Genomic DNA, 27,643 nt, shown 5'->3' with positions numbered 1-27,643 from the left:
TCCACCCCCATACCTGTTTTGCCTAGACAGGCGCCAACCGCCATTCAGTCTCCTGCGTGCACATGAGGATACCATTACCTCACCAAAACCAGAGGAGCACCCCACCCCACACACACACACACACACACACACACATGCACACACACCTGCAACAAGGTAAAGTCGAGGTAACACAACTGACGAGACAAGTTGATACAAATTATCCTTGATTTATTGGACTGTAATTGTTTCGTTTTCACATTGAAGTTGAATTATCTTAAGTGCAAACATGAAGTCAAGTGACTGAATTATCGTTCAACATTGCACAACGCCCAGATCTGGCAAGACAAACGGAACAAAAGGATTCCCTGTTAGAAACACCTGGCGGAGCCGAGCGGAGCGAAGCCCGAGCTCCGAAAATCCACAGCACATTCCACATATAGAGATGAATCACAGAGAGGTACACGTTTGAGGAGTTCGGACAAGTATGGCCTTCAAACGCAGGTATGAGGACAGGGGAGGGGAACAAACAACAACAAACAACAACAACAATAACAACAGAGGTCAGTCTGTTGCAGCCCAAACTTTGAGACCTTTGTCAGCAGCACCAGGCAGCTCTGCAAACCCCGTCCGAAAAGCGGTTTGAAGTCGAAACCGAAGAGTGGTGGAGTTACTAACACACACTGGCATTTTGACACAGGCCTGTCCCGGCTCATCTGTGTCACAGGGAATGAGGAAAAAAAACAAAAAAAAAAAACAAAACACATAACGAGTACAACTGGAATCACACACAGTTCAGTTTCTAGAAAGCTCTCAACCTGTTTCCTCCTCATCACTGATCAACTCCTAAATGGTCCCATCTGCAGCAGCACAGGCCACAATTACATATATATTTTTTTTTAATACAAAGGAGTCATCATCATGAAGTCTACGCATTCATTCATTATTATTTTTTTAACCACAATTAAAAAACAACTAGGGTTACAAATTAAAAACTCGGATACAAAAATCTCCTTTTTATATATATATATTTTTTTTTGAAGGTTTCACAAAGTGCAACTCGGACACGTTTGCATCGTCATGGTTGTCCTGTCAGAGAACAGCACGATGAGGGAGGCTTCAGTCCACAGCTGTGAAATTCATCTTACAGTAGACGTAAATATAGGAACAAAAAAAAAAAAAAAAAAAAAAAAAAGAGTACCTGTTTCTCCTCAAGAGTAAGGCTGTTTCCTCAGGAATGGCTTGAAAGCAGTTCATTATAAAAAAAAAAAAAAAAATTAAAAACATTTACATCACAGCAGCATCGTCTTTGGCTGCAGACGCGGTCTTCCCTTCGGTGGAGTTCATTTTATCACATTTGTACATCAGATGATGTGTTTGGCTCCGGGGTCTCTGTCTGCTCTGTACACTGACCACATCTCAAACGATTTAACTTTGACTGAAATGCCCTTCGACTGAAACTTTTCTCTGATTAAACTGTTCTTTTTTTTTTTTTTTTTTCTTTTTTTTTTTTTGGCAAAACAGGCAGCACCATTCAAGCACCAAAGCACAATCTGAGGCCACGGCTTGACATAAAACCACATAACCACCGGGCATGGCATGTTATGAAAATCTCGATTATCCTGGCCAAAATCATTGCAATTGAAAACATTATCCTGATAGTCACCAAAATCTGTTAAAAACTCGATTCATTACAATCAACTTTTCATGAGTTTTTTTTTTTTTTTTTTGGTTTTAGTGACTATCTGTGATAAAATCTGACATTGTCCCAGTTTTATTGCAAAATGAGACAAAATTAAAACAAACAGTTATACTTAGCATATCCTTGGCCATCACATTTTACTAGACTAGATCATTGTGATAAACTTGAGGCAATACTTTTTTTTTTTTTTTTTTTTTTTGCGCTCATCTATTGTTAAGTAGCTTTTGAGAGATGAAGATTTGAATTAGCATTGGAATGACCTTTATCCCGCATGGAGGGCTGTACTGACAGCCAAAGTAGCTTAGGCCGGTAATTAGGCTGTTAATCTGAATCATTTTTTCCGATCGGCCAGAGGAAAACACGGATGCCGACGGCGGCACGCCTGCATCTGTGTCTGCTCGCTCCGGAAGTTTCCTTGAATGATTTGCGGCGAAGCGGACGCTCTGTGCTCTGCGAAAGTCTTGAGCGAGCCCAACGCGAGATCAGCCTGGCTTGGTTGATCTCGCTGAGCCATAAAGACATGAAGGCGTTTACCAATCCAAAAAAAAAAAAAAAAAAAATCCGAGTGGAACGTCCTATCTGCTGTTAAAATTCAGTGAGGTCCAACACAGAAATCTGGCTTTGGATGAAATGGGTGGTGGGTGGATGAGAGTGATGCATAGCACTGGAGATGATCCCAGAATGCCAAATCGATCCATGTGTCTTGGTGGAGATCGTTCTTCCCACGTTTGTCTCGGCAGAAAAGGAACTTCTCCAGGAAGCGAAGGCATCGCTACAGTTTGAGAGGGGCCGCGCTTCACATTGCAGGATCAGCGAGGAAACGCTTGTGTTCGTCTTCCAAGCTCATTTAACCGTCTCTGTGCTAAAGAACACGGCGCCGTTTGGATCAGACGAGGGTTTTTTTTTTTTTTTTTCCCAAGCAACGGTTCTTTTGGGGGGCTTCCCGTTTTGTTTGACGCATCCTCAGCTGGCACAGAAGCTTCCAGGACTTTCTTCGTCCTCCCGTTCTTTTGATTCAGAACCGCACTTAGGGTGTGAGACGCTGCATTGAAAACATCAGGGAGAACTTGAGAACTGACAGCGAGAAAGATCCCGGGGGCGATCGGGTGGGAACCTCGACTCTAGAGATGCTCGGCGCGCGAGGCCGAGGCCGAGGCTCTCAGGGGATGAGGGCCTCCCCCTCCTCGGCCCACAGGAGGTCCAGGGCCTCCGCCTGCCGCTGCTCTCGCTGGTGGATCCTCCGAAGGCGCAAGATGTAGAGCAGGATGGCCAGCAGCACCACCAGGATGCAGAGAGAAAAGAGGTGATGGTTGTAGACGAAGGAGGAGCGCAGCCAGCTGGGATGGCTCTGACGGAAAGCTTCCTGCTGCAGGTCCCTGAGGACGAGAAATCAGAAAGGAGGGATGACATGGAGGACGGATGCAGAGACAGATGGACTGCGTACGAATTTAATCCTGAAAACAATATTGATTATATTCTGCACGGAACACACCGAGTTTTGGGGAGACTGGTGTCCAGTTTAACCCTCGTATGACCCCTGGACATTTTTGTCCATTTTCAAAATTCAAAACTCCCTCACAGACAATCACCATCCTCACCAGAGTTGATTTTTGGTGAGGGGGTGTCATTCTGGGTGAAATTTCAAAATCTCAACTTTCAGCACAAAAATCCATCTTTTGACGCTGTCATGCATTTTTAACCTATCCATGACCCTTCGTGGACAAAAATGTCCATTTTCTAGAAAGTGACCACCAAAAGGTCACAGGGGGGTGATTTTTGGCAAGGGGGGGTAATTTTGGGTTAAATTTGAAAATCCCAAATTTCAGCATGAAAATCCATAATTTGGCCCTGTAATGCATTTTTATCACATCCATGACCCTTCGTGGACAAAAATGTCCACCTGTCATTTATCCCTTTGTTATTGTTGCTATTTGTACTTATTATCCTCAAAATCTTTGAAGTGAGTCATATGGAGTTACACTAAATCATTTTTAACATGGATTTCAAGATTTTAACCCCTTCCAGGCCATTTTGAACACCTCTGGGTGCAAAACCACTAAAAGGGGTGAAAGTGTACCTTAGAAATAATACTAAATGTACTATCTACTGTACTGTTATTGTTCAAGATTTACTGTGTTTATTGTTGTAAATCAAATATAATGTTGAACTCTCATTTTGATTTTATTTCTAAGGTACACCTCTTTCACCTCTTTCAGGAGTTCAAAATGGCCTGGAAGGGGTTAAAATCTTGAAATCCATGTCAAAAGTGACTTAGTGTAACTCCATATGAGTCACTTCAAAGATTTTGAGGATAATAAGTACAAATAGCAACAATAACAAATGGATAAATGACAGGTGGACATTTTTGTCGACTTGAAGGGTCATGGATGTAACTTTTTTGAAGAGTAACTCAAGGGTTAAGTGATGCTAACATAAACACCAAAAACATCAATTTGTCACTGCTTTCCTCTTTTGAGCCCCACAGCCAGTCATCTGCTATGAACACATGGATTAATGCAAACATAGACTTTTAAAATCCCCTTTTAATGCAAATCCAGCCATGAATTAAGGAAAAAAAAAAAAAAAAAAAAAAACATAGTTTAAGCTATGCATTTGACTTATTTTTTAGACTGCTGCACCAGCACTTTAAATCCCCATTTAGTTAAACATTACGATACACGTTTTTTATATGGTGTCTTTTGGTGTGTCTGCTATTTTTCACTTGTTTCTTCTGGATTAAAATAATTTCGTTGCAGTTTTTGTACATTAAAAAAAAAACTTTTGACCTTCTCATCACTAAAGGGATAAGATGACTTGAGATGAGGGGAGGGAGAACAAGATTTTATTTATTTATTCATTTAGATTTTTTGGGCACAGGTTCAGTCATCATGTCGCCTTCTGAGTGGGCAGTCGCCGTCTTTGCATATTTCTCTGAGAAAACTTGAAATTTGAAAACACATGAGGGGCTGTGGACGGCTGTCATGAGCCTCAAGGAAGAGAAAATTGGGACTGTGAGAACCATCCTTTCAAATTAAAAGGTACAAGGTAAAAATAAAAAATAAAAAATTGCAGGTACAAGGTTTTCATGTGGAAAAAAAATCCAGTAGGCCACTTACAATCCTGATTCCTCTTCTCTATATAATTACAGCTCACATTTGGCAGATGTTTTTTATCCAAAGTGACATACATAGGAGATTTTTATACACCACAAGCAAATCTATTGATTCAGGAGAGAACGAGGACATCAAGCGCCACAACGCTCCAGTTCTTCCTCCTTAGTGGATGATGTATTTGACTGGGAGGGTTTCAGAGCCGCTGCCCTGGTGTGTGTGCTGCCCTGGTGTGTGTGCTGCCCCGGTGTGTGTGCTGCCCTGGTGTATGTGCTGCCCTGGTGTATGTGCTGCCCCGGTGTGTGTGCGCTGCCCCGGTGTGTGTGCTGCAGCGCTGGACTCACCTGAGAGGCAGGAAGCGGGTCTTGAACAGGATGGCGCCCAGAGTCCACTGGACCTCCTTGTCATAAACCAGCTGGGCTGTTTTCAGACTCGGGTAGTCCGTGGGGAAACGGAAGCCCGAGTGCAGCACCTCGTACATCCAGGCCGACTTGAAGCACTGGTACCTGGGAGACGGAGAAAAAAAAAAACAAAAAAAAAACACATGAAGTCAGCAACACTAACGGAAAGAGAGCTTAAGACTTTATTACAACAATGCTTCTTGGTGCTTGGCCTTCTTTAGGGCTGTATACAGAAACAATAAAAACCACACCTCATTTACGCTAAAGGATGGGTGGGCGTATGTTAATACTCCAGTGGGGACAAGACACAGATAATTCAAGTTTCAAAAGAAGGGCTGCACAGCACATCCTCCATATTCTCCAATATTTTCACTACCTGGACGACGGAGGACGGGGCACTGGGTCGACCCAAACCAACACTGCAAAAAAATCTCCATCTGAACAATTCACTGTCGCTCTAAAAATCTTGTTTCCCTTCAAACAAGGTAAAAAGTTCAGTAGCAGGACTATAAATGCACTGAAACGAGGCTGAATAAAAGGCAGATCAGCCCGCCGGCAGCATGAAAATAACACTTGACTCAAGAAAATTATGGAAACGAGTTGATTCGTGTTGGAAGAAAGTGGGATTATCTCATCCCGCTGGCAGATTTGCTCCATTTGTTTGAAGGCAAACAAGATTTTTAAATGGAGTATGAGACTAAGTGACTTACTAAGACAGATTTTGCAGTGAAGGTGGGACATCCTGCCGTCTCCACAAACAACTGCAGTGACAGCGACGACGACGACGACCTGTCAGCAGCCTGTCAGCTCCCCTTTAAATTAATGATCTGTGACACTTTAACATCAATAAATCACAGTTTTGTTTCTCCATTTTCAATCATTCGTTCATTTACCGCCTGAAACACTCAGCGTTTGCTGGGTCTAGCTGGGAAAAACCTTCGGCTGCACAGGAAACGATGTGTTTTACATTTCTTTGCTTTCTTTTGGAATAGACAGGAGATGAACTGGACGGTTGTAATGAGCAGCGATCATCACCGTCGCCGAGTAGACGAAGAAAAGAGAAAATCAACTCCATGAACAGGAAAGCCAAGGAGATATCGTATATGTCACAGACACAACCCAGGGTTTCCGCTACATGTAATTCATCGTGGCGCACCGCCACGGCAAAATAAAAGCCGCCACACCTTCAGAATGATTTTTTTTTCCTTCCAGATGTTAAAACAATTTTAAAAGGATATATATACATATATATATAGGCTATCTAGCCTTTTTTGCGCAAATATATTTATTATAATCAGTTTGAAATGCTAATTTAAATATCATGAAATGGTACATAACACTGCAATTAACTTTATTTTGAAAAATGAACACCGGAGTCATCACCCGCCTGCAGAGCCCGTCTACGACGAGCCTTGCCACTCTCCATTAACCCCATTGTATCAAACTTGGTTGCAGTTCCACCGTAATTCCACTGGGGGTGATCGCGGGCGAGTGCAGAATGAATGGGGCTCTATGGAGCTAAACGGCTAAATTTGTCTCTTACTCCTGTTTATGGTTGAAAAATCGCAAATACTGTTGTAGTTTCTGAAAGTTCAATATGGATTATAGGTTAAAAGTGAAATTAGCGAGAACTTATATCCTTTCAGTTTCCTACAGTTTGGGCTGTTGTTGGCCATAACACGCTAGCATTTGCTAATGAATGCTGATTGGTCAGTGACGGACTTGCGGCTGTTTACGACGAGGGATCCCACTTGATGTCACCTGAAGACCAAGACAAACGGGAAACCCCACTCTTAAGGAGGACATTTCCATCAAAGTTGATATTTGTGTGTACAGAGAATGTCTAATATAGCACAGACGGGCTCTCTGAGTGTCTCCGTCTGCTCTCCGGAGACGGGCTCTGGAAATCGCCGTAAAGCAGCACCTCTCAATGTGTGACGTCATCACACTTTTTGAACGGCTTTTTAGAACAGATAGGTGAACTTAAAAAATCCAATATTCAGCTGAGTGTATTTTTTTAGCCCCAACTTTTGAAAACAGTATTCAAATTACTTGACAAAAAATTATTTCCTGAGAAAAGTGGATTTTTAGGGGTGTAGCCCCATAGACTCCCATTCATTCTGCACTCGCCCGTGAGCGCCCTCACATGGACAGAGGCGTGTTTCCGAGACCCGGAAGTTAGATGAGAGTGGCACTTCTCCCCATATTAGAGATTCTCTGCCGCCTGTTTGATTAGTCTGCAGCGCGCTCGCAGAGGGAGAGAAAAGGGCAAGAGAAAGGTACCTAGGCAAGATTAAATTTAATCCAGTTTTTTGTTCAAGCCTGTGAAAACGACCCTAATGTTATCGTTAATGTTAACACTGTAGGGACTATAATTTCCGCGATCACGAAAAAACATCACAACAACTTCACCGGCACCGTGTAAGTCCAAAAGGCAGAGAAACTTTCCAGGCTACAGCTGTGCACTGACATAGATTGTGTAACAAAGCGAAGAGGTGCCACTCGGCTCGCCACTCACTGGTTAACAGCAGCACACTGGCTTAGCTTGTCTATTCAGAGAAGAGGTATCACTTTGGCTCATTTTTCAATCTTTATTATAACAGGCATACTACTGCTCATTCATTGGTAGCTGAATTGTTAGGTCTGTTTGATAAGTAATTTACATTAAAAAAATAGTAATAATAATTTAATATATTTTTAAATGACGCTTAAGCCCTCCCCCACAGTTTCAAAAAATCCTAGAGGAAACCCTGCACCCGCAGTGTTTGATTGACAGGTGGTTTCTGGAAAGGGCAGTTCCAAAAAAAAAAAATAAATAAATAAAAAAAAAAAAAAAATGACAGCTGCTTAGCATTGAAGGTGTTATGAGAATGAACAAAAATCCATGATTGCTCTTATTACACTCATTAAAATCTGAAAATGGTTGCTTTAGTCATCAATTATTCATCATTCAGAGAGAGTGAGGGAGACACTGGATCAGGGTGACGACAGACGACAGACCGAGGTGAAAGACAAGCTTACTTGAGTCGGCTGAGGTCGGCCTGGGTGGAGAACAGCTTGCTGTCCAGGCGCTGTTTCAGTGTCGACCATTTGGTGGTGCAGTAGTCCTGGAGAGGCCGAGCAAAACAGAGGAAAACCCCGTGAACTTCCCGCAAAACAGACAAACCCACCACATCTACGTCACGTGTGTCGCGTGTGCTGCCGATGCGTTTGGGTACCGTGGCGGCGCGGGAGTACTTCTCGCTGTCGTACTGTCCTCCCATCCTCAGCACGTCCTCCATGCAGTAGTAAAACTCGGAGAAGCCGTAGAACTCGCTGTTGCTGAAGTCGATGGGAGCCTGGAGAGACCGTGACATTATAATCAGCTGATTTAATTCTTTTTTATTTTGGCCGCTTCTCCTTTATTGGATAACTGGCAGAACGGGGGGAAAAACAGGAAAGATGACGTGCAACAAAGCTCCCGGGCCAGATTCGAACCAGAGATATCGCAGTTACATGAAATGTGCTTTAGGCGACTGAGCCACCGGGACGCCCCATTGATTAGATTTGATAATTGATTGCCGAGGCACCGTATGGCATGGCATACATTAAAGCACTTGCATAGGGAGTTGACTGTCTCACGGTGAAAACTACAGCACTTTATAACAGACTGGATCTTTTACTTTTTGTGAGCGAGCAAATGGTAAACCTGATAAATCCTACCTGGTAGACGCCCCTGGGTGACATGGTGCCGTTGTGCAGGCCCAGGAAAGGGCGCACCGCCTCCTGGCACCGCGCCCAGTCGCCCTGACCCCTCAGGTACAACATATGGTCGTCCCGAACCACCGTGTCCGACAGGCCCACGGGCAGGCAGGGGTCCAGGTAAGGCTTGTCCTCGCTCAGGCCCGTCTGGGCACTTAGCAACCTGCAGGAACAGGGAGGGATATGAAAAGCATTATTTGCCAGTTGGAGCGCACTTTTATGCAAAGACCGTTACAGAATTCGGAGGGACGGCGAGCCCCAGTGGGAATTTAACCGCTTAATTTAACCGCTACAAGACATTATTAACTCCCGCACAAATAAATACCCCTCAGCCAAGACTCTCTTGGGATTTCAATATGGTGCGGTCACATCAATTGTACAGATTAAACATCCTAAACATCCAAAAACAGACAAACAGACTTCCTCGGACATCTCATAACCAAGATAATCTACAATGAAATAAAGTAAAAAATAAATAAATAAATAAATAAATAAAAACCAACTTGGCAACACCAGACCCGTAAGATTTGCTTGATATTTTTGCAAGTGAGCGTGGGATTTACAGGTCGGGAACCAGGCTAGCTTTGTGCTGCAAAGGGAAATTAAAGGCTTTATGGTACAGAACAGGAAGAGGGCGCTGTTCTTCCTGCCCAAACCAGATAAAAAGCTTTCAGCAAAGGCAGATGGTGAAAAACAAGTGGGGAAAAAAATCCCTCCTGATATGTTTATCCTCTTCAGTGAAGGCCAAGATGAAACCTAGGACATTAAAAATCACCTGTGACAGGAGGAACAGGGTTTAGGGTAGGTGAAGTGTCAGGGGCGGATCTACCGAGGTGGCATGGGTTGGCAGCTGCCACCCGAAAAATAGGCCTTGCCACCCCAGTTTGGGCAAATCTAAATAAAACTGAAACTGAAAGTCTACTTTCCAAGTGCAAGTGAATGCGGCGTGAAACTGTGGCATTCGTTTTTTCAGAGTGATTTCACCAGAAAGCTAATAAAAAGATAACCACAGATACAACCAGAGTAAGGTCATATTTACTTTCCAGCTCTGAAGTAATAACAACAATCAAACTGTGTCCAGATAGTGGCTCTGCATGCAAGCAGTTTGTGGTGTTTGTCCATCAGCAAAGTGATCTAACTATCCATCCATCCATCCATCCATCCATCTGCCACCCTGTAAAATTTCCATGCCACCCTTTAGCCCCCTCTTTTATATTCCTCTAGATTCACCCCTGTGCAGTGCTGCCTTTGAGAGACACTTGTACTAACAATACTCCTTGCATGAGGTGAGATCAAAGAGGCTACAAATCATCTCAACCATCATCTCAGTTCTTTGTGTGTGTGTGTGTGTGTGTGTGTGTGTGTGTGTGTGTGTGTGTGTGTGTGTGTGTGTGTGTGTGTTCATACAGACCTGTTCTTAGCCAGGGTGCTGTTGACCAGCTGGTCTTCGTAGCGCTGTCGGGCCATGTTTCCTCCAAAGCCCAGGAAGGTGGTGACGTAGACTCGGTACACATGTTGTGTGTGTTCCACATCGCAGCCGAGGTTAAACTCTGCCAGCAGGCTCTTGGCTGCCTCCTCCTGCAGCGAACGGGAACACACCGGGATGTGACAATACCACAGACGCTGCACTTACAGCTGAACCGGCTTGGCCTCAAAAACGGATTTATTTTTTAGGTTATCATCAATTTTACAGCATCGCGAGAAACTGAAGTGCGTTTAAAAACTTGTGTTTTCAGTGAGTTCTTACACAGCACGGCACAGTGGAAGGTGCTTTCAATCAGCACAGAAAGATACTGAACATGAGCTGCTTTGCAATCATGTTAAATCTTAAGTATTGCAAACAGTCTAGAAAAAACCCCAAACTTCAGCTGAATTTGGAACTGGACCTGTGCCGGACTGGAGGCATCTTATCAGTATCAAACTTATTCTTAGCCACAACTGAAAAATCAACAAAAAAAAAAAACAAACACCTGGCACTCATCAAAAAGGACATCATGATTCCAGTGAAATTGGATTATTTTTAATCTTATTATTTACAATCAGGAACTATGGCACTGACTTTGGCATTCTTTATTACCGGTTTCTTGTCATTTTGGCTATCTAGGAAATTAATCCTTTTCCACTCCTTCAGTCATTTTAAATCACCCTGGATAAGAGCGTCACCCAAAGTCATAAGTGTTTGGAAATGTTAACTTTTTCAAAATGAATCAACTCCAGACAGCCACCAAGGAAACGGGGGTTTCAAGGGTAAACACCCAAAAAGCACCTCTGCACCAAGTCACTTTGACACGCTCTCTGAAGGAGCTGGAGCTTGAACCAAGAATCTTCCAGATGTTCTACGGCTCCGCCCACTTGACCTCCTGAGCCACGTTTGATGCCCTGCCCCGCCCTCCCCCGTCCCGCTCGCCCTGAGGCGGCCCGTTCCCTCGGTTGCGGTTCCTCACCTCCTGGGGCGAGCTGAAGGTGACGGCGCTGGGCACTTCGTAGGCGATCTGCAACGAAGCTCCGCCCATATCCATGATGCCCACCGTGCGCCGCCTGCTGATTGGCTGCTGGTTCTGCGATCCTGTCGTCACCTCGACCGTGGCGTCCTCTGGGAAACAGGAAGGAACGAGGGATTGACTTTTTCTCCTTGAATTTTAGTTCGCAATGACACCAAAAACACCAGTGAGAGACGCCGCTCTTTATTTTTACACTTAAAACAAAAAGCATTTCACGCGTTAACAAAGCGGCACTGTGAGAAAAGAAAAAAAAAAAAAAACACACTAAATCCGGCAAACAGGCATCCGAAGTCAAACGTAGACTGGTTTCATTTTCAGAAAAGGCCTGGTGAACCGTCACACACTCACCCTCGTCAGCGTGGTCAAAGCGGCCCAGCACAAAGTTAATGCCAATCCATGCATACACTCCTGAGGTGGAGAGGCGGCGACATCGGACGTTCAGCACACAAGAACAGGCAGGCGACAGTTAGAGAACACAGAGTTTGTGTCACACGTGGTAAAAAGGACAATTCATTTGATCAATTCTGAAAACTTAACATACAGTCGATAATCATCAGCACCAACTGACTTGAGAAAACAACAAAGTATAAGCAAATATTATGGCAAAAGTTTCAGTGAAAGTAGCTTTTTTCCCCAGACTGCAGTGTTTTGCTGACTTCCTTTTTGCCTAATTTCAGAAGCATGCTTTTCTGGCCTTGTTTTTCCAATGAGGGCTTCCTGAATATATGTATTAATTCACAAAAAAATACATAGGCAAAACGCTTCTCTGACAATGACGTAAAAATGCACAAGAATTTTTACAAGCATGAAAGGGGACACTGGAAAACGAGCTCAACATTCGCTACAGCTGGAATTAGGACCATAGGAAATTCCTCTAAATAAAAATGTCCAATTAGTTTCTCCATTTCCAATGCTGTAAAATTTAAAACTAAATTTATCTTCCCTGTGATCCGTCCCCTTCATGCCATCATTCACGACTTGAGCCAGTATCCGCATTTATGCTCCGCAGAGTGAGCGTGCATTTCGCCTCACCTTCCTGTTTGCCGGAGATGACCTCGGCGTGCGAACGAGAAAACAGGAAGTCAAACTCCAGGGGAACGTCGGTGACCAGGTCCTCCAAGATGGCCGCCTGCTGGCTGAAGACAGAGAGGGAAGAGACGGTGGTCAGAGTGGGGATACCCGGGCCGGGTTTGGACAAAAATTTAGAAATTGTGTTCGAGTCCGGGTCGGATTCGGTCACGTCGGTGTTATTTCGGTGAAAAATGATAGAGCTGCTGTCTGCTCTGGGCAACTTCCTGTGCAGTGCTGGAGTTTACATGACGACACTGAAGGCAACGCGTAGGCTATTTCAGGGACTGACAGGGTCTCCTTACCAAACTCTGACTTTTATGACACCGAGAAATAGGGGTACACCTAAGGGTACACTGGAGTACTGCAGGGGGGATGTGAGATTTCTTTAAAAATGTTCATTTAAAAAATATCAGTCATGCATAACTCCTACAATTAGCAGTCTATGCTCAATAGTTCAATAAAAATGTGAATCTAAGTTTGATAAGCAACATTTTATATTCAGTTTTCCCTCCAGGTGTCAGATGTGTGTGTTTGTGGTTTAAATCTGCCACCGTGGTCGTCAAGCGAGGATGTATGTTCACTTTAACCGAGAAGCCAAGACAAAAAAAAAAAAAAAGAAAAGAAAAGAAAAAAATCCAGAAAATGGATTAGTGGTTGAAACGTAGCAGCGAGACAGATGAAAACAAGGAGGAAAGAAGAGAAGAAGAAGCAAAAACAGAAACAATAAAATCTCCTCAGTGTCAGGTTGTTGTTTCACACACTGATGGAGCTGAGCTGGACCTCTTTATAGCTTTTTCTTTTTTTTTCTTCCAATTTTTTTTTTTGTGCTCTGGGGTGTACGGCTGAAGAAATATTTCAAAAGGGGGCACATTACTGAAAAAAGTTTGAGAACGACTGTTATAGCAAACTGAAAAACATGAGGGCCAACATCACTTTTTAACCCTTTTTTTGCCTCTTTAACCCTTTTTTGCCTCCTGTATGGAAACAGCAGTATCTTAGACAATATGTAGTCGAGAGATGGAAGACACACACACTCACACACACACACACACACACACATGAAAGAGAGAGAGAGAAGATAAAACACGAGCGCTGTGAGCCAAAGTGCAAATACACACTCGGGGTTTCGGTCCACACGTCGTGCACCAGGGTCACACCGCCGCCTCCAACCACACACTCTGACAAGCTGCTTTTTGTGAATAAGCCGCTTCCCCGTCTGATCGCATCACCGCGCACGTCGCATCACGCAGTCAGGAAGTCTGGCGACACTTTGTGGCTGAACACGTTTCTCCTTCAGCTACTGCACACACACACACATTTGGCGAACTGAGGTTTGACACACGTCCGATTTTTACAGCACCGCGTCTGATTTATTTGGAGGAGCGCAAAAATTTTGATTGCCCGTTGCCGGTGAGAGGCCGAACGGCGCTCTTTTGTTGTGTTTCCATGGTTACTCCTCTACAACAGGGCAGCCGTGGATGCTGGCTGCAAACATCTGTGAACGACTCTCTTGGTGAGAGCTTGTAAATTTTAATGGCATGTATTTACATCGTTTAAAATGAATATTTCATAACTAATGGTAAATGTCTTTGGTAAGTAGCCATGTAACAAGCGGAATAATGCAATGAATAGGGGTCTTGATTCACCCTCAGCAGCTTATTTTGCAGTAATGACCAGCATGCTGTGTGTTATCCCTGACACAGTGGCGAAAACACACAACTCTTTGTTACAAAGCCCGTCTCAAACAGAAAAGGAAACAGTCTAAAACGGACATAAAATATAAAGTGTATTTTTAAAAAAAAAAGCTACACTGAAAGGCCATAAAGTAAAGTGTGCATTCACTCATTTGCCCGTGTCCCAGTTTGCCTTCCTTTAAGATGGCGGTGCATGTTTTCGTCCTGAAGCCCGCGGCCTACCTGTCCGGCAGCAGCCTCATGCCGGCCGTGCAGAGGATGTAGAGCGGCGTCTCCTTGTGCTTGGCCCTGGGAACGTGAGCTGCCGCGAAGCTGAGGAGAGGCTGGAGGTAGTCGCTGGCCCGCGCTGGTGTCTGCGCCAGGGTGGAGATACCTGTGAGGACAGCACACACACACATGCATACATTTTACAGTCCAGTAATTTTAGGACAAAATTGGGGTCAACCTAGGACAAACTGCAAGAGAAGCAAACTCAACTGATTTTGTCTCCTCAGTTTGTCCTGAGTGAGGGGAAAAAAGTCCCAAGGAATCCCATTGGTGGAAAGTTTTGAAAACACCTATATATGACCTTATAACACCAAAAAACACTGTTTTTAACACACAGGGGAATGGGGTTCAAAATTTTACTTTCAGATATCACTATAAAAAATCACAAGTTGATTACACACACAAAGACAAGAAAAAAAGTCAATTACAAGTTCTTTGAATTATTCTGTTCAAACATGCATATCACACATTATCTGATTTGATATGCGCTAATAAGGAATATGAGGAATAAATGCCAGAAGAGACATTTAAACAGTGAAAGGTTATATATATTATATATACAATATATATAATAACCTTTTAATTCACTGTTATATGGTAACCTTTTAATTCAAGGTTACTATATATAGTAACCTTTTAATTCACTGTATTATGTGGTGATAAATATGTGATTTTCAAAACTTTCCACCAATGGGATTTCTTGGGACTTTTTTCCCTCACTCAGGACAAACTGAGGATACAAAATCAGTTGAGTTTGCTTCTCTTGCAATTTGTCCTAGGTTTTTTCATAAAATGACTGGACTATTAGCACAATCAGGTAAAAACACAAAGCCGCATTCTGCATGTCTTCAGCAGAAAGCAGATGTTGCGGGTCCGTCCCGACTAAATCCAAAAGCAGAATCTTTTCTTTTCAATCTTTTCACGTGACCCTCTGTCCCTGCCGCATCATTCAATGCCGCATCAGATTCAATACAAAGCAGCAACCAGCACAACAAGGCCCTAAATCAGCAGCCGGACTCTTCTCCTCTGTGGCTCCTCGGCGGTGGAACGAGCCACCAAACCCCACTCGATCGGCAGAGTCCCTCTCCATCTTTACGAGAAGGCTAAAAACCCAGCTCTTGCTCCCTTGAGGGACTGTGTAATCCCCCATATATTTAAAAAAAAAAAAAAAAAAAGAAAAGAAAGAAAGAAAGAAAGACAAGGAAAAATCTTGCCTCTGTGCATTCTCCCTTCCTCTATCCATGTTCTGTCCTTTTGAGACCAGACCTGGAGGTTTGTGCCTCTTGATGTCGTCGTTCTCTCCTGACTTGATCTTTGCATGCAGTGTATAAAAATCTCTTATGTACTTGTGACTGTAATGTGCACACCTCCACCCGGGCCAGACAATAAACTACAGGAAGAAACACGGTTTACTCCGGGGAATGTGTCCTCACCACTCGTCATGCCATTACTGGAGCTTCATGTCAGTATTTTAAACCGATGCATCGTTGGTTCATTTTTTTCCCTCATGTTTTTCTTCTTCAATATCACAACGTAATCGCTGCGTCAGGATGTCAGTTGTTATTGGCGCCGGTTAGCGCTACAGTTTTGGAAAATGGCGGCTGTGGCAGAGTAAATTTTTCCAAAAACCCAAGACTTTGAAAGTGTGGGAGCACCTCAGAATGATCACAAAACATAAAAGGTGGTTTGTACACGGTGCAGAGTTTCACTGCTAGGGAATTTTTTTAAATCCAGATTTCTTTTTGGGGCATTTCTGTTTTACTGGACAGTCACAGAGGAGAAAGACGGGGAAAACAGGGCAGAGGGAAGGGATGACATGCAGTGAAGGGTCTGGGCCGGATTCAAACCCAGGCCTCTGCGGTTTAGCCTTAATGTTACGCGGTACGCGCTCTACACCGTGAGCCGTCCAGGCGCCCCATGAAGAGCTTTTTAATATCTTTTGTACAGCGCAACCCAAAGGTCAGCTGAGTGGAAAAAAACCACCCATGTGTAAATCTCTACTCTCCTTTCGGAAAGATTCATAATCTGTGCCCACGAATTACGACTCCGCTCCTGTGGATTTATAAACTCTTCCCGCGGATTTGCAATTCATGCACTCAAACAGCTTTTTATTTTCTGTCTTAAATAATAATCCCTCTTCCGGTCAGTTTAAAATGTAAAACTTTGTTTACATTTTGTTTTGTGCTGAATTTAACAATGGCACACAGTTTGTCAAAATAAAATGAACTTAAATGAAATGGTCAGTTTGGTTTTCTGGAGGAAAATTAATCAAGAATATTCATTTTCCTCCAGAAAAGTAGTTGATAGATTAATCGATTGGGAAATATTCATTAGTGGCAGCCCTAATTGACTGTCAACTCTCCAGAAAATAAAAATAAAAAAATCTCCATCTTAATAAGTAATTTAGTCTCATATTCTGTGTCCAAATCTTGTTCGTAGTCAAACAGGGTAAACAAATCTGCCAGTGGGATGAGATAATCCCACTTGTATCCAACAATGTATTTCCATTTTCTAGTGGGATGATGGGCCATATTCTGCCTGTTTTCAACATATTTACACTTGTCTCCAGAAAAAATCCTGAACCCCCTGAAACTGCTTTGGAAATAAGTGGGATTATCTCATCCCACTGGCAGATTTGAAACTGTTCACAAGTGTTTTCACTCCCACCAAACACACGACTGATATCAGCGACTGGCACTAGAGGCTGTGTGTCTGCTTTGGTAGTTCAAATGGATCCACACCCTTAACAAAGGGGCTGGGAGAGGAGGGATTTGTCAGGTTTAACAAGATATTTTTTAAATTCTCATCCTTCCTGGGCTTCCTTTGTGAGCTTTTCCCGTTATAAACATTTTCCTTTGCGCATTATTTCTACATTAGTGACTCAACAAAGACACGCAGTGCCACCGATACGAAGCCCCGCTCTCTAATGCGCCCATGTTCTGCAAAATGAAATGAAACGCAGCTTCGCTTTTCATTACGGCGAGTCGGAATCAGAAATACTTTATTGATCCCCGAGGGGAAATTGGCTCAGCTGCAGTTGCTCCATTCTCATGAGAAGACTTAAATTATAAGAAAATAGAAAGAAATACGAAATATAAAAATATGTGCCGTACAAATTTTAAAAGGTATGTGCATTAAGGCAAAGCAGACTCCAAGGAGCAGTGATGCTGGCATCTGCAGAGCTACATGCACTTGAATAGACCTTCCAGTGCCATACAAAAGATAATTAAAATATTGCCAGCCAAATAAACAGGCATAAACAACTAACTGGACACCTGTGCATGTGGTCCACTCTGTAGCTCATTTTTAAAATGTATTTTAGATACATGATGGACTAAACTGGATTAGCATCACAATGCCTGCAGAAGAACATGATTTTCAAAAGGCACGTACTAGTAATTTTAATATTTGGCCAATTATTACAATTTACCCACATTTTTATATTGGAATGAGCGATTCAGCAAATCACACGGGGGTACTGAAGATTTCACAACATACAATCAAAATCCCTCGATTTTAAAATATTACGTTTTGCTTGAAATACCCACCATATAATATTGTGTTTTTGCGGCTAATAAAGTTGTCAACATTCGTAAACCGCAGAACTGAAACTGGCTGTGTAAAATCAGTGCTTCCATGAGGACTATTTTCCATTGGATGCCTTTATGACGGTGTAGGAATACTGACATGAAGAAAGTTTGAAGTCTCTGAAAGTTCATTTTCATATTGTGGTGGAATGAATGGAAACCAAACGCCGGATAAAAAGGGAGGAATAATGAAATCGGAGTTCTAAAATGTGGCTGCCTGCTTTGGGTGAAGATTAGCAGAAACGTGAAGTTTATACATTTTGTAGACATTACGCTAAACATGCACAATCACTGGTGTGGTCCTTTAACTTTGGCTTTGATGAGGAGCCAGTAATAGTTAACTTATTGTTTGTTTTCCCAGCTGCGTAACGGCCAGTAGCTGCTACATCTGCCACGCTGCTTTCGAACGTTTTGCTCTGCCCTCACTGCTACAACAGAAGCGACGAGCCTCCAACTCCCAAAACGCTGAAAAAGCTGTTGAACGGTGTGGCAGAAACCTGTGCAGACGGTGGCACAATCCCAAAACGCTGCCTACAAAAGTGATGTTGACGCCCAAGCCCTCAAGAAATCTCGCACCGTGCATCGCTAATAAAAAGGCTGATAAAGGTCACGAGAGTCATTTAGGGCTCCTTTAAGAGGCCGCACTAAAACACAACTTGGCTCTACAATGCAGGTCCTGCACGAATCAGACAGTCACGCCATCTGATCTACAGCAACTTCAAACAGCAGAATAAACCAGCCTGTATTGTTTACGTTCATGTTTCTAATAGTATTTCCATAAAAAATAGTTCTGAGGATGCCTCTGTGGGATGCTGACAACGGAGCTGCAGAATTAATTTGTGTGTAAATGTGCACTCCACTTTTAGTTTCCACAAATTACACCGAACCTATAAGGCACAAGCATGTCGGTGATGTTAAAACAACTTAATTTCCTTTATAATAACTGATGATGCAATTAAAAATAGACGAGGTAAGAGGAAGGATGATTAAAAAATATATATATATAAATATCGAAATAACTTTGCTCCTCTAATTCAACACGGAGCAAATGAACCAGGATTATCGCTGTAGTCACATTTTTGCAGTCCCAGTTGTCACTCATAAACAGTGGAAAAAAAAAAAAAAAAAAAAAAAAAAAAAAGCCCAACCCCTCCCATAAAATATGTTATACGTCCCACGGGGCCAAACTGCCACGTAGGGTATGAGCACTCTTCCTGGAACAAACCTACTGTATCTAATCTGTGTGCTGTGACTGAGATAAAAAAGGCACATGGCACTATATGATCCAGACCATCAGCTCAGCTAAATAACCACCGGCAAACTGGTGGCATTGCAACCGCCGCTCTCCGCGAGCCGCTCAACAAGGCACTGTAGTCGAGCGGAGACAAAATGCCTGCGAGGCGTTCTGTATGAGGAAGCTGGGCCAGAGACCTGTCAGCTGACTAATTTAGTTTGCATAACACAAACTTCTATTTTCCATGCTTCAGTTTTCAGCCGTTCTCTCTGCTATCTTTTTCACACACTCTGTCTTTCACACTCACAGTTGAACGCTGGCCGCCAGCCAGAAGGACACAGAGTCCCAAATAACGATCCTCGTGCTGACACCAAAATCTTCACCGGCGCTGCGCACGCTGGAAAGTGTCTGCTGCCTCATTTTTTTTAACAATCTCAAATTCACACAGGAACAAAAATATCAAACGGCGGCTGTTGCTTGCTCCGAGTGAGAAACTACCTTTCTTTTCAGAGGGCAGGTTTTGCCCCCCTGTGGTTTTTAGGGGCATTATATTCCTCTCAGAGCCCACTGCACACCGTCAAATAACCACTCACTTTGTTCCACTGACATTTGTTTTACTTTAAATCACAGCACACCATCATTTTCTACTGATTCAGGCTCTGTACTTGCTGATTTTTTCCTAAAATAGCTCATTTATTTTAAAACAGATCACATCAATGAAAAGAGTTGCCCATAATTCCATATTTCACCTACAGGATGTGTTTGTGTATGACTGTATGACAACTAAATAAATAAAAATGTCAACATGAAAAAAAATGCAAAGAATAGGTGTTACTTTTGGCTACCTCATTTTCAATTTCAAGAGAATTTAATGGGGCCTTTTTTCCCCAAAGCCCTCAGGAATTTCTGCAAAGTGTTTTTCCTTCCTCGACACGTGTCATCAAAGTATCCTTGTTGGCACGACATTAACCTCGATCTGCCGGACTCTGGCTGCTCGGCGTCCGACAGAACGAGACTGGATGAACTGGACCAAGCCCAGGTGTAAGTCGATGTTACTTTGAATGTGAAGTAAGGCATTCACGCCAAAGAACAGGCATTTCTGATTGACTTAGACTGAATAAATAAATAAAAAATAGAAAATCCAGGCACACTTAACTCGCTCCTTACCAGTTTTTTAAGATTATTTTTTAAAGGCAGACTGAGATGGATAGACTCCTACAGAAATAATCCCTCTCAGTCATCACTTATGACCCACTAGCAGTGTGTGTTGGTGTTTGGGCTGCGGGTGTGTGCGGGTGTGTCGCTCCCAGCCAATCACAGACTAGCACCAGATCAATAGCACCACAACCAATCGCGGACGTGGGAAAAAAAAAGGATACAGCAAAGCGAAACGCCAAGCGGAGACAGCTTGTTCCTTTTTTTCCTATGACAGCGAGAGAATATTTTACATTTTGGGTGGTCACTTCATTCCGTCACCATCCTGGGAAACAAAAACTCACTGCCGATGGTTAGATTAGCCCAGGCTAAGGGGCAAACTTTGAATGTTGTGTTTACAAACCACAACGCCAAACCCTACTCATTCTGCTTTTAAAGGGACTACAGCACATGTGAGGATCTTTTCTTTTTTTTATTACTGTGTGTGTATTTGTTTTCAATTTGTTTGCAATTTCCTAGTTTTTATGGATGAAATAAATTGTGTGGTAGATTAGAAACTCATCTGCATCTCCACAAAGCCATACCTTCATTTTTTTGTATCCCAATCACACACCAGACGGATCCTGTGTCAAATGAATCTCTTTGATCTGTTTGATCCTGCTCAAAAACCCCGCATGAGGGAAATCTCATGTGCTCACACAACAGGCGCTCAGGTGGCACCGTCAGAAGCACGAGTCAGCACTGGCTTATGGCGTATAAACTGCAGGTAACACACAGGGTCCCAGGACAGACCTCGGCTCGGGACGTCCACTCTTACCAGGCTTGATCTTCTTGACCACGGGTTTGTGGTCGCGATCCCTCATCTGCCTGATGTCCAGCAGGGTGTGCGGGTTCCCGTTGTGGGGAGGCCAGTAGTACACGAACACCCGCGAGCCACTGCTGCCACAGTCGACCACGATGCCGTAGTTCAGAGAGGGGTTGAGGACGTCGGTGGCCTCCATGGACTCTGCAATGGAGAGGTATCTGCAGGACAAGAACATGAGGGGAAAATATGAGGGACATTTTACATCTCAGAGAAATAAGCAGTGTATAAACATTTGGATAAACTGTAAAATTAGATTTTATTTATATATGATGTCATTGGAATTGAGTGGCACCTGCTCTCATGCAATTAGTGATATTCATTTGTCCCATCAGCTGTTGGGTTTTTAAATAAGTTACAGGCATTGTTGCCATTGCACAGATTGTATACTGTGTCTTTTAACTGTATATTGTGTTTGTTTGTTTTTTTTGTTAACTCACTGCCCATCTGTCATGATGCAATCCACGAGAGATAGAGTTATGGCTTACCTGTAGGCTGTGTATGTCTGTTTCTGTACATTGTGTAGACTACCGTTGTAAACAAATCGCCCCTCGGGGACAATAAAGATTTTCCAATCCAATCCAATATTTCAAAATTTGAACAAAATAACTTTTTACACAATAGCTGTGTTTACACGGAGCCTAATGTTCCACTAATAATCAGAATAACAGCCCGATCAGAATAAAAATGGCTCATTTAACCGCCTTAAAAAAAGGATTGTTGAGCGGCTCCGTGGCTGAAAGGCTGGAAACCACGAGTCGTTCAAACAAGTTGTTAGAAAAGATGAACAAACCCTGAATCCAGCGAACCATCGAGCAAGTCAAAAAGCTGCTGGAGAAGTTTGAAGGCTTCCTGTCATAAGAATAAAAGTCCAAACCAGCCGGCCAGGTTTCATTTTTACAGTCTGATGGACGAGCTGATGGTAGAGGTAGATTATACTTCTATTACAGGACAGATTAGACACTTTCCAGCAGGCGGAGCCACCTTGCAAAAAAGCTCTGAGTAAAAGCTTTGGGGCACAAACACACAGCCCAGATCACTTCATTTAGCCTCCATGTAAAGAGTTAACTCTGCATCTTTTATGTCTAAGAGACACTGAATAATTAACTCCTTGTAGCAGTTCCCTCTTGTATAAAGCATTTTTGTATTCTATACATCAGTCATCATGTTTCCATTGTATTTTTAAAATTGTATAAAGGATGTCACCTCATTACAAACAATCTTTTAGAAAAAATGTGGTCCAAAACACAAGTGACCTCGATTTATGCAAGGTGTCTGCTTACATATGACACAGATGAACAGTCTGAGGTCATACATGTTTTCCACACGAGGGGAAACAAAGGCAACGTTGGGGTAGAGAGGAGGATTGGAAAACGGTTGCCATGAGGGAACTTGTGCTTTAGATGATGCTCCATCGATGCAAAAAAGAGGTGGTTTTACAGAAAAAGATGGTATAAATAAATTATGCCACCCGTGCCATTTGTTTACAAAAGAATGTCTTCTTCGCTCTTTACCTGCAGTTTTTATTTTGTTTCCCCACCTGAAATGTGTGATGTTGTAATAGACGTTTATAAATTTTCAGCTGCACTTTGGTAGGCGAGAACGTGAGTAACAGCCTGTGCATTGCCCTCTGTGTTTGTGTAAGCGTTTAAGGTTACAAGTTTGATTCCCGCTGGCAGTGCCCACACCAAACATGTATGGCACTCATGAAAATGTCAGGTGATTTGGTTAAAAAGAGTCCATACGGTGCGCTGTGGCAGTGAGAGCACGACCTGTCAAGGCTCTTCAGCAGTGACTGGTGTGTCTGAGTACTCACTTGTTGACTCGGGCCCCCGAGCGGTGCTGGGGGCCCCACAGATGGTTCTGGTAGATGCCCAGCAGCAGGAGGGAGGAGCAGGTGAGCAGCAGCAGCAGGAGCAGCCTCTGCCTGGGAGCGCAGCCCAAAGACAGCAGGGACACGCTGCAGTACCAGGAGGCCGGCAGGCAGGACAGACTGATCCTGAGGAGGAGGAGGAGGAGGAGGAGGAGGAGGAGGAGGAGGAGGAGGAGGAGCGGGACCAGAGGTCAACAGGAGAATTTTTTTTTTTATTCACCATGCAAATTTTGTGATATTCATAACTTCATGGAGCTTCGCAGATCAGGAGTTCTCAAGCATTTTGTATGTTAGGGCCTTGGATTTTGTCCTTGGGATCCAACATGGGAAGATTTTCCTTTATTTAACGCTGACTGTTGTAACTGTCTACATTTATTTGGGCAGACAAGAGCAATGTGAGTGAGACTGTATTAGTGAGCTCCCACTCGATATCAAATGTAAAATTAATTGAATTTTCCATGACTTATGCTTGCTAAAATAGTGAATTTCCATGATGTATATGAGTGTAAGATAACTTTTTTTCCTTGACCAAAAATTTTAAAGACACTTCAGATCAATAGGTCTTATTAACACGTAATATTCTGTTTTATACTGCGGGGAAAGTGGACAATTACATGAACGTACTATGTTTAGTGCCAAACATTTCTGAAATTCCATGACTTGTCACAAGGATTTTTAAAATTCCCTGACTTCCTCAAAAGTCAATGACCTGCAGTTATCCTGAATAGAGTATAACCTTCTCTGAATGAGGCAGTTTCTTGCAAAAGTGAAGATAAGTGAAATCAAATTGTTCCCTTGGAGTCCCCTTCAGGACCATCGGGGGTGCACACAGTTTGAGAATCACTACCACACATCATCACACAACTGTAATGGAAAAAAAAAAAAACAAGAAAAAAAAAAAAAAAACATGAGCTGCATTGTATTCCACAGCGCTCCTCAACAGTATTTCCTACTTCCTACTAGTTTGTTAAGGGAAAATCGTCCAAATTCCCATCATCGGGAACGCCCTGCAGCGTCATTAATACACACAAAGCTTCCTTCTCGCAGTTTGACAGCATATCTCTTGATGTGTTATAGCTCAAAATTTTGGTAACATAAGTATGATGCTGCCACACACACACTGTGCCAATACAACTGGTCATATATAAATACACTGTTCTACTAGTACTAAAAAACTTTAAGGAACTCCTATACATGAGAATAAAATTAATTACTTTCTGAATTACTTATGTATGGTCAATTTTTCCTAACCACCTGTTAGATTTCTATAAACTGAGGCAAAGTGCAGTGACTGAGGGTTAAATCTGCCAGTAAAGTGATGAAATGTTGATCAGTTCGTCCCTCCTCAGTTCTCAGTTCCCTTTGAACAGAACATTTTTGTCTCCTGCAGTTCACAAGGAATCACGCGAAGCCCCTCAAACTCTGATTTCCCTTAACTTTCCCCTTAAATAGCTTCATTTTTTCCATATCGTACGTCAATGTCCCATCTATATTCTGCATCTGCTGGCTGCACCGCTTCACTGACACTATATAACAATTATAGTGAGAGAAATATTCAGCATTACATCTGTAGAGAGAGAGAGCAATTACACACACATCACGTACAGTAGGTGCGTGGCTATCAAAAAACTGTGTCAGTGAGGGAAAAAAGCAAAGCCTGCACCGATGCTCCAAACCACAAATTTTACTAGAGGGAGACATCGTTTCGATCCAAGCTGGATCTTTGTCAGGTGAAAAATGAAATCCCTAACCAGTTCGGGTTTTTTTTTGTTTTTTTTTCACCAGACAAAAATCCAGTTTGGGTCGAAACGATGTCTCCCTCTAATAAAAGTTGTGGCTTGGAGCAGAGACTGCAGGCTTCACTCTTTCCCTCACTGCAGCATTACATCAGACAGAAAACATCTAGATTTCTTGTGCATGATGTTATACACATTTCCCTGTAAATCAGCAGCACATATCTGATATCTATAAACTCTGGTATCGCCGCTAAATTTTAAAATAAACTTCTGTGGGTTTGAACAAAGCAGAACTCCTGAACACCATGTGTCTTTGCAGCGAACTGCAGGGTGACTTGAACGCACCTGTGAGGTTTCTGCATAAACATGTCAGCCAAACCTTACACCACATATTTTAATGCATAATGCACAAATGTAAAGCTAAAACAAAAGCACAGTTTCAGTCGTTAGTTCAGCTAAAGGTTTCCGTACACTTGTTTGTGATCTTATTATCTCAGACCACAAGAATCTACTGATCTACTCATCTATTAAGCCCATTTATCCCACAGTGATTACCTTGTGCAGTGGCAAAACAATGACACACACCAAGGAGAACACACCATCAGAGGGATATGACGACTATGTTCTCGTTTTCGCTATTATTAGTTTATTACCTTGCCATATGTCCAAGTAGGAAATAAAAGACGGCACAGTCGTCACCTCATGATGCCCATCTTCTATTTCTGATGCTTTCCAGAGCTGCTGGTCTGCTCTGCCTGGACAGAAAGAGAGAGAAAGAAAAAAAATATATCGTTTGAATTCATAACATAACATACCATAACACAGGGCTGGATGATGCAAAAAAGATATCATGATATTTCTGACCGATTACATCGATACTGACACTGTGATGATGTTGCAGGGATGCGATGGATATGATGATCGAGCAGGTAGAGGCAAATAAAAAAAAAAAAAAAAGGTTCCCTTTATTGTAATGCTGTCTGCACTTTACCAGAATATCTTTTCAATTTATGTTTTATATGTTTTTATGTTTCTATGTGAGTGCACTTATGGCTGCCATCTCAATCGCCCCTCAGGGATAAATACAGTTTATTCAACTGAACTGAATTGGAAAAAACAACACTGATGCCATATGACCAGAGGAGATCTAACCTTACATCACAATTTTGATATACTGATAAATCACCCAGGCAGATAATAACATAATATAGCCCTAACATAACATAAACATACACATGACATAACACAGCTCCATCTATACATCCTATAGGGTTTATTTTGACATTAAAGCTGGCAGGAGTGCCGATGTGTGCTGTTGACATGAACAGGCAATGACTCCTTTACTGAACAATAATTATAATATTCATAGAAACAAGTATCATGAGTTTATAACGACCTCACTGTGGCTTGTGCAGTATTTTTTTTAACATCCAGCTGCACTCCAGTGCATTGTGCCACTCAATGATATTTTACACATGCTTAATGTTTACTGGATGATTCCTCTATAGCTTCCAAATATGCAAATGCAGCTGCTTAGTAAAACATTCGTCTAAAATCTACAGGATTAGTATACTCCTTCCCTCCATAGGCCCTATAGGTGCCGTTAGAAAAACTAATTTGCTAGCAACTGGCTTATCTATAGTTACATAAGCTCGGTGCCGTCGGTGGAGGTGTAATTTTAGAAAAGCTGGGCCGTCAAACAAAACAGAACAGACACGTAAAACACACATTATGCGTCTTAGGGTGTTTTTTAAGAGAGATATATGCCACTATTTGGTTTTCAACCGGCTTCCGGTGTGGGTAACAAATGTAGCTACAATGTATCCATATGTTACAGCTCGTTGTCTCTGATAAAGTTACCTAAAGCCGCCTGTCCTCCGCCATGACACACACACTGAGGCGCTAGTCGGTGAGATTGGCCTCTCTCCTGGCAGGACGGTGGTAAAAAATGTCTCCCCTCTTTTGAGTTTGACGGAGATTATTTCAAAGAACGATACGAGGCGATTGGGAAACGACAAGAAGTGCATTTAAACCGACAGGCTTGACGTGTTTCCGGTCGGCCCACGAGGAGCCACGTCACTGGAGATGGAGGTGAGCTCATGCTGCGTTCTTGCGCTGTGGGAAATGTCGCCACTCCGGCGGGACGTGAACATGAAAATGAGCGTTTTTCACAAGTTTTACACCAGACATGTCAAGGTTTTTACTCCCCACTTGTTGGTGTCAAACGTGAATTGTTGTCCAAGGCGTTATGGGAAATCAAATGTGGTCTAAATTGGACAAAACGAGTAGATGGTACATTTTCCCCACTGTGTTCAATTGTGCGTTTAAGAATTTTGATTGGCATGATGGGCAGCTATGATTAAAGGTCAAATTTGCAAACTTTCAAAGTCCAAAACCGGCTGCACCACAGTTTTGATTACACTTGAATGGCTGATGCATCTAATTACTGGCCACAGCTGTTGCTTGAATAATTTAGGATACCATATTGTTATTGTTAATGTTGTTGTTGTTGATTGGTTAAGTGTTTTTAATCATTTTAATCCCAAAGACGTTTTTGTTTCAGTTTACAAATCATGAAGGAAAGGTGGGATACAATTCAAAGTTATATTTGTAGACTAATAACTCAGGTTCTCATAAAAATCTCATACACTCAGACATGAAAAACACACAAATGCAAAATAATCAAGGAATATTAAGGCAGCAAAAGTGGAGAAGGAGATGCAGGAGATG

General features: G+C 42.6%; 1 protein-coding gene across 1 annotated transcript; it reads right to left on the bottom strand.

Moving 5' to 3' along the window:
- Positions 1-1,009: 1,009 nt before the first annotated feature.
- On the bottom strand, positions 1,010-26,975 carry LOC115365962 (ectonucleoside triphosphate diphosphohydrolase 7-like). The gene is made up of 14 exons (XM_030061207.1): positions 26,774-26,975; positions 25,567-25,668; positions 23,121-23,303; positions 21,260-21,465; positions 14,422-14,572; positions 12,467-12,570; positions 11,783-11,842; positions 11,378-11,526; positions 10,345-10,511; positions 8,895-9,096; positions 8,411-8,530; positions 8,214-8,299; positions 5,136-5,297; positions 1,010-3,057 (listed from the first exon to the last, which is right to left on the bottom strand). Exons 2-14 carry the CDS (start codon positions 25,572-25,574, stop codon positions 2,841-2,843), a joined length of 1,815 nt encoding a protein of 604 aa, XP_029917067.1. The 5' UTR covers positions 25,575-25,668; positions 26,774-26,975; the 3' UTR covers positions 1,010-2,840.
- Between the last annotated feature and the right edge of the window lie 668 nt (positions 26,976-27,643).

This window comes from Myripristis murdjan, chromosome 1, assembly GCF_902150065.1.
Source record: "Myripristis murdjan chromosome 1, fMyrMur1.1, whole genome shotgun sequence".
NCBI classification, from domain to species: domain Eukaryota; kingdom Metazoa; phylum Chordata; class Actinopteri; order Holocentriformes; family Holocentridae; genus Myripristis; species Myripristis murdjan.
Note: the sequence above shows the minus strand (reverse complement) of the source record. Positions and strands in the feature narration are given on the sequence as shown.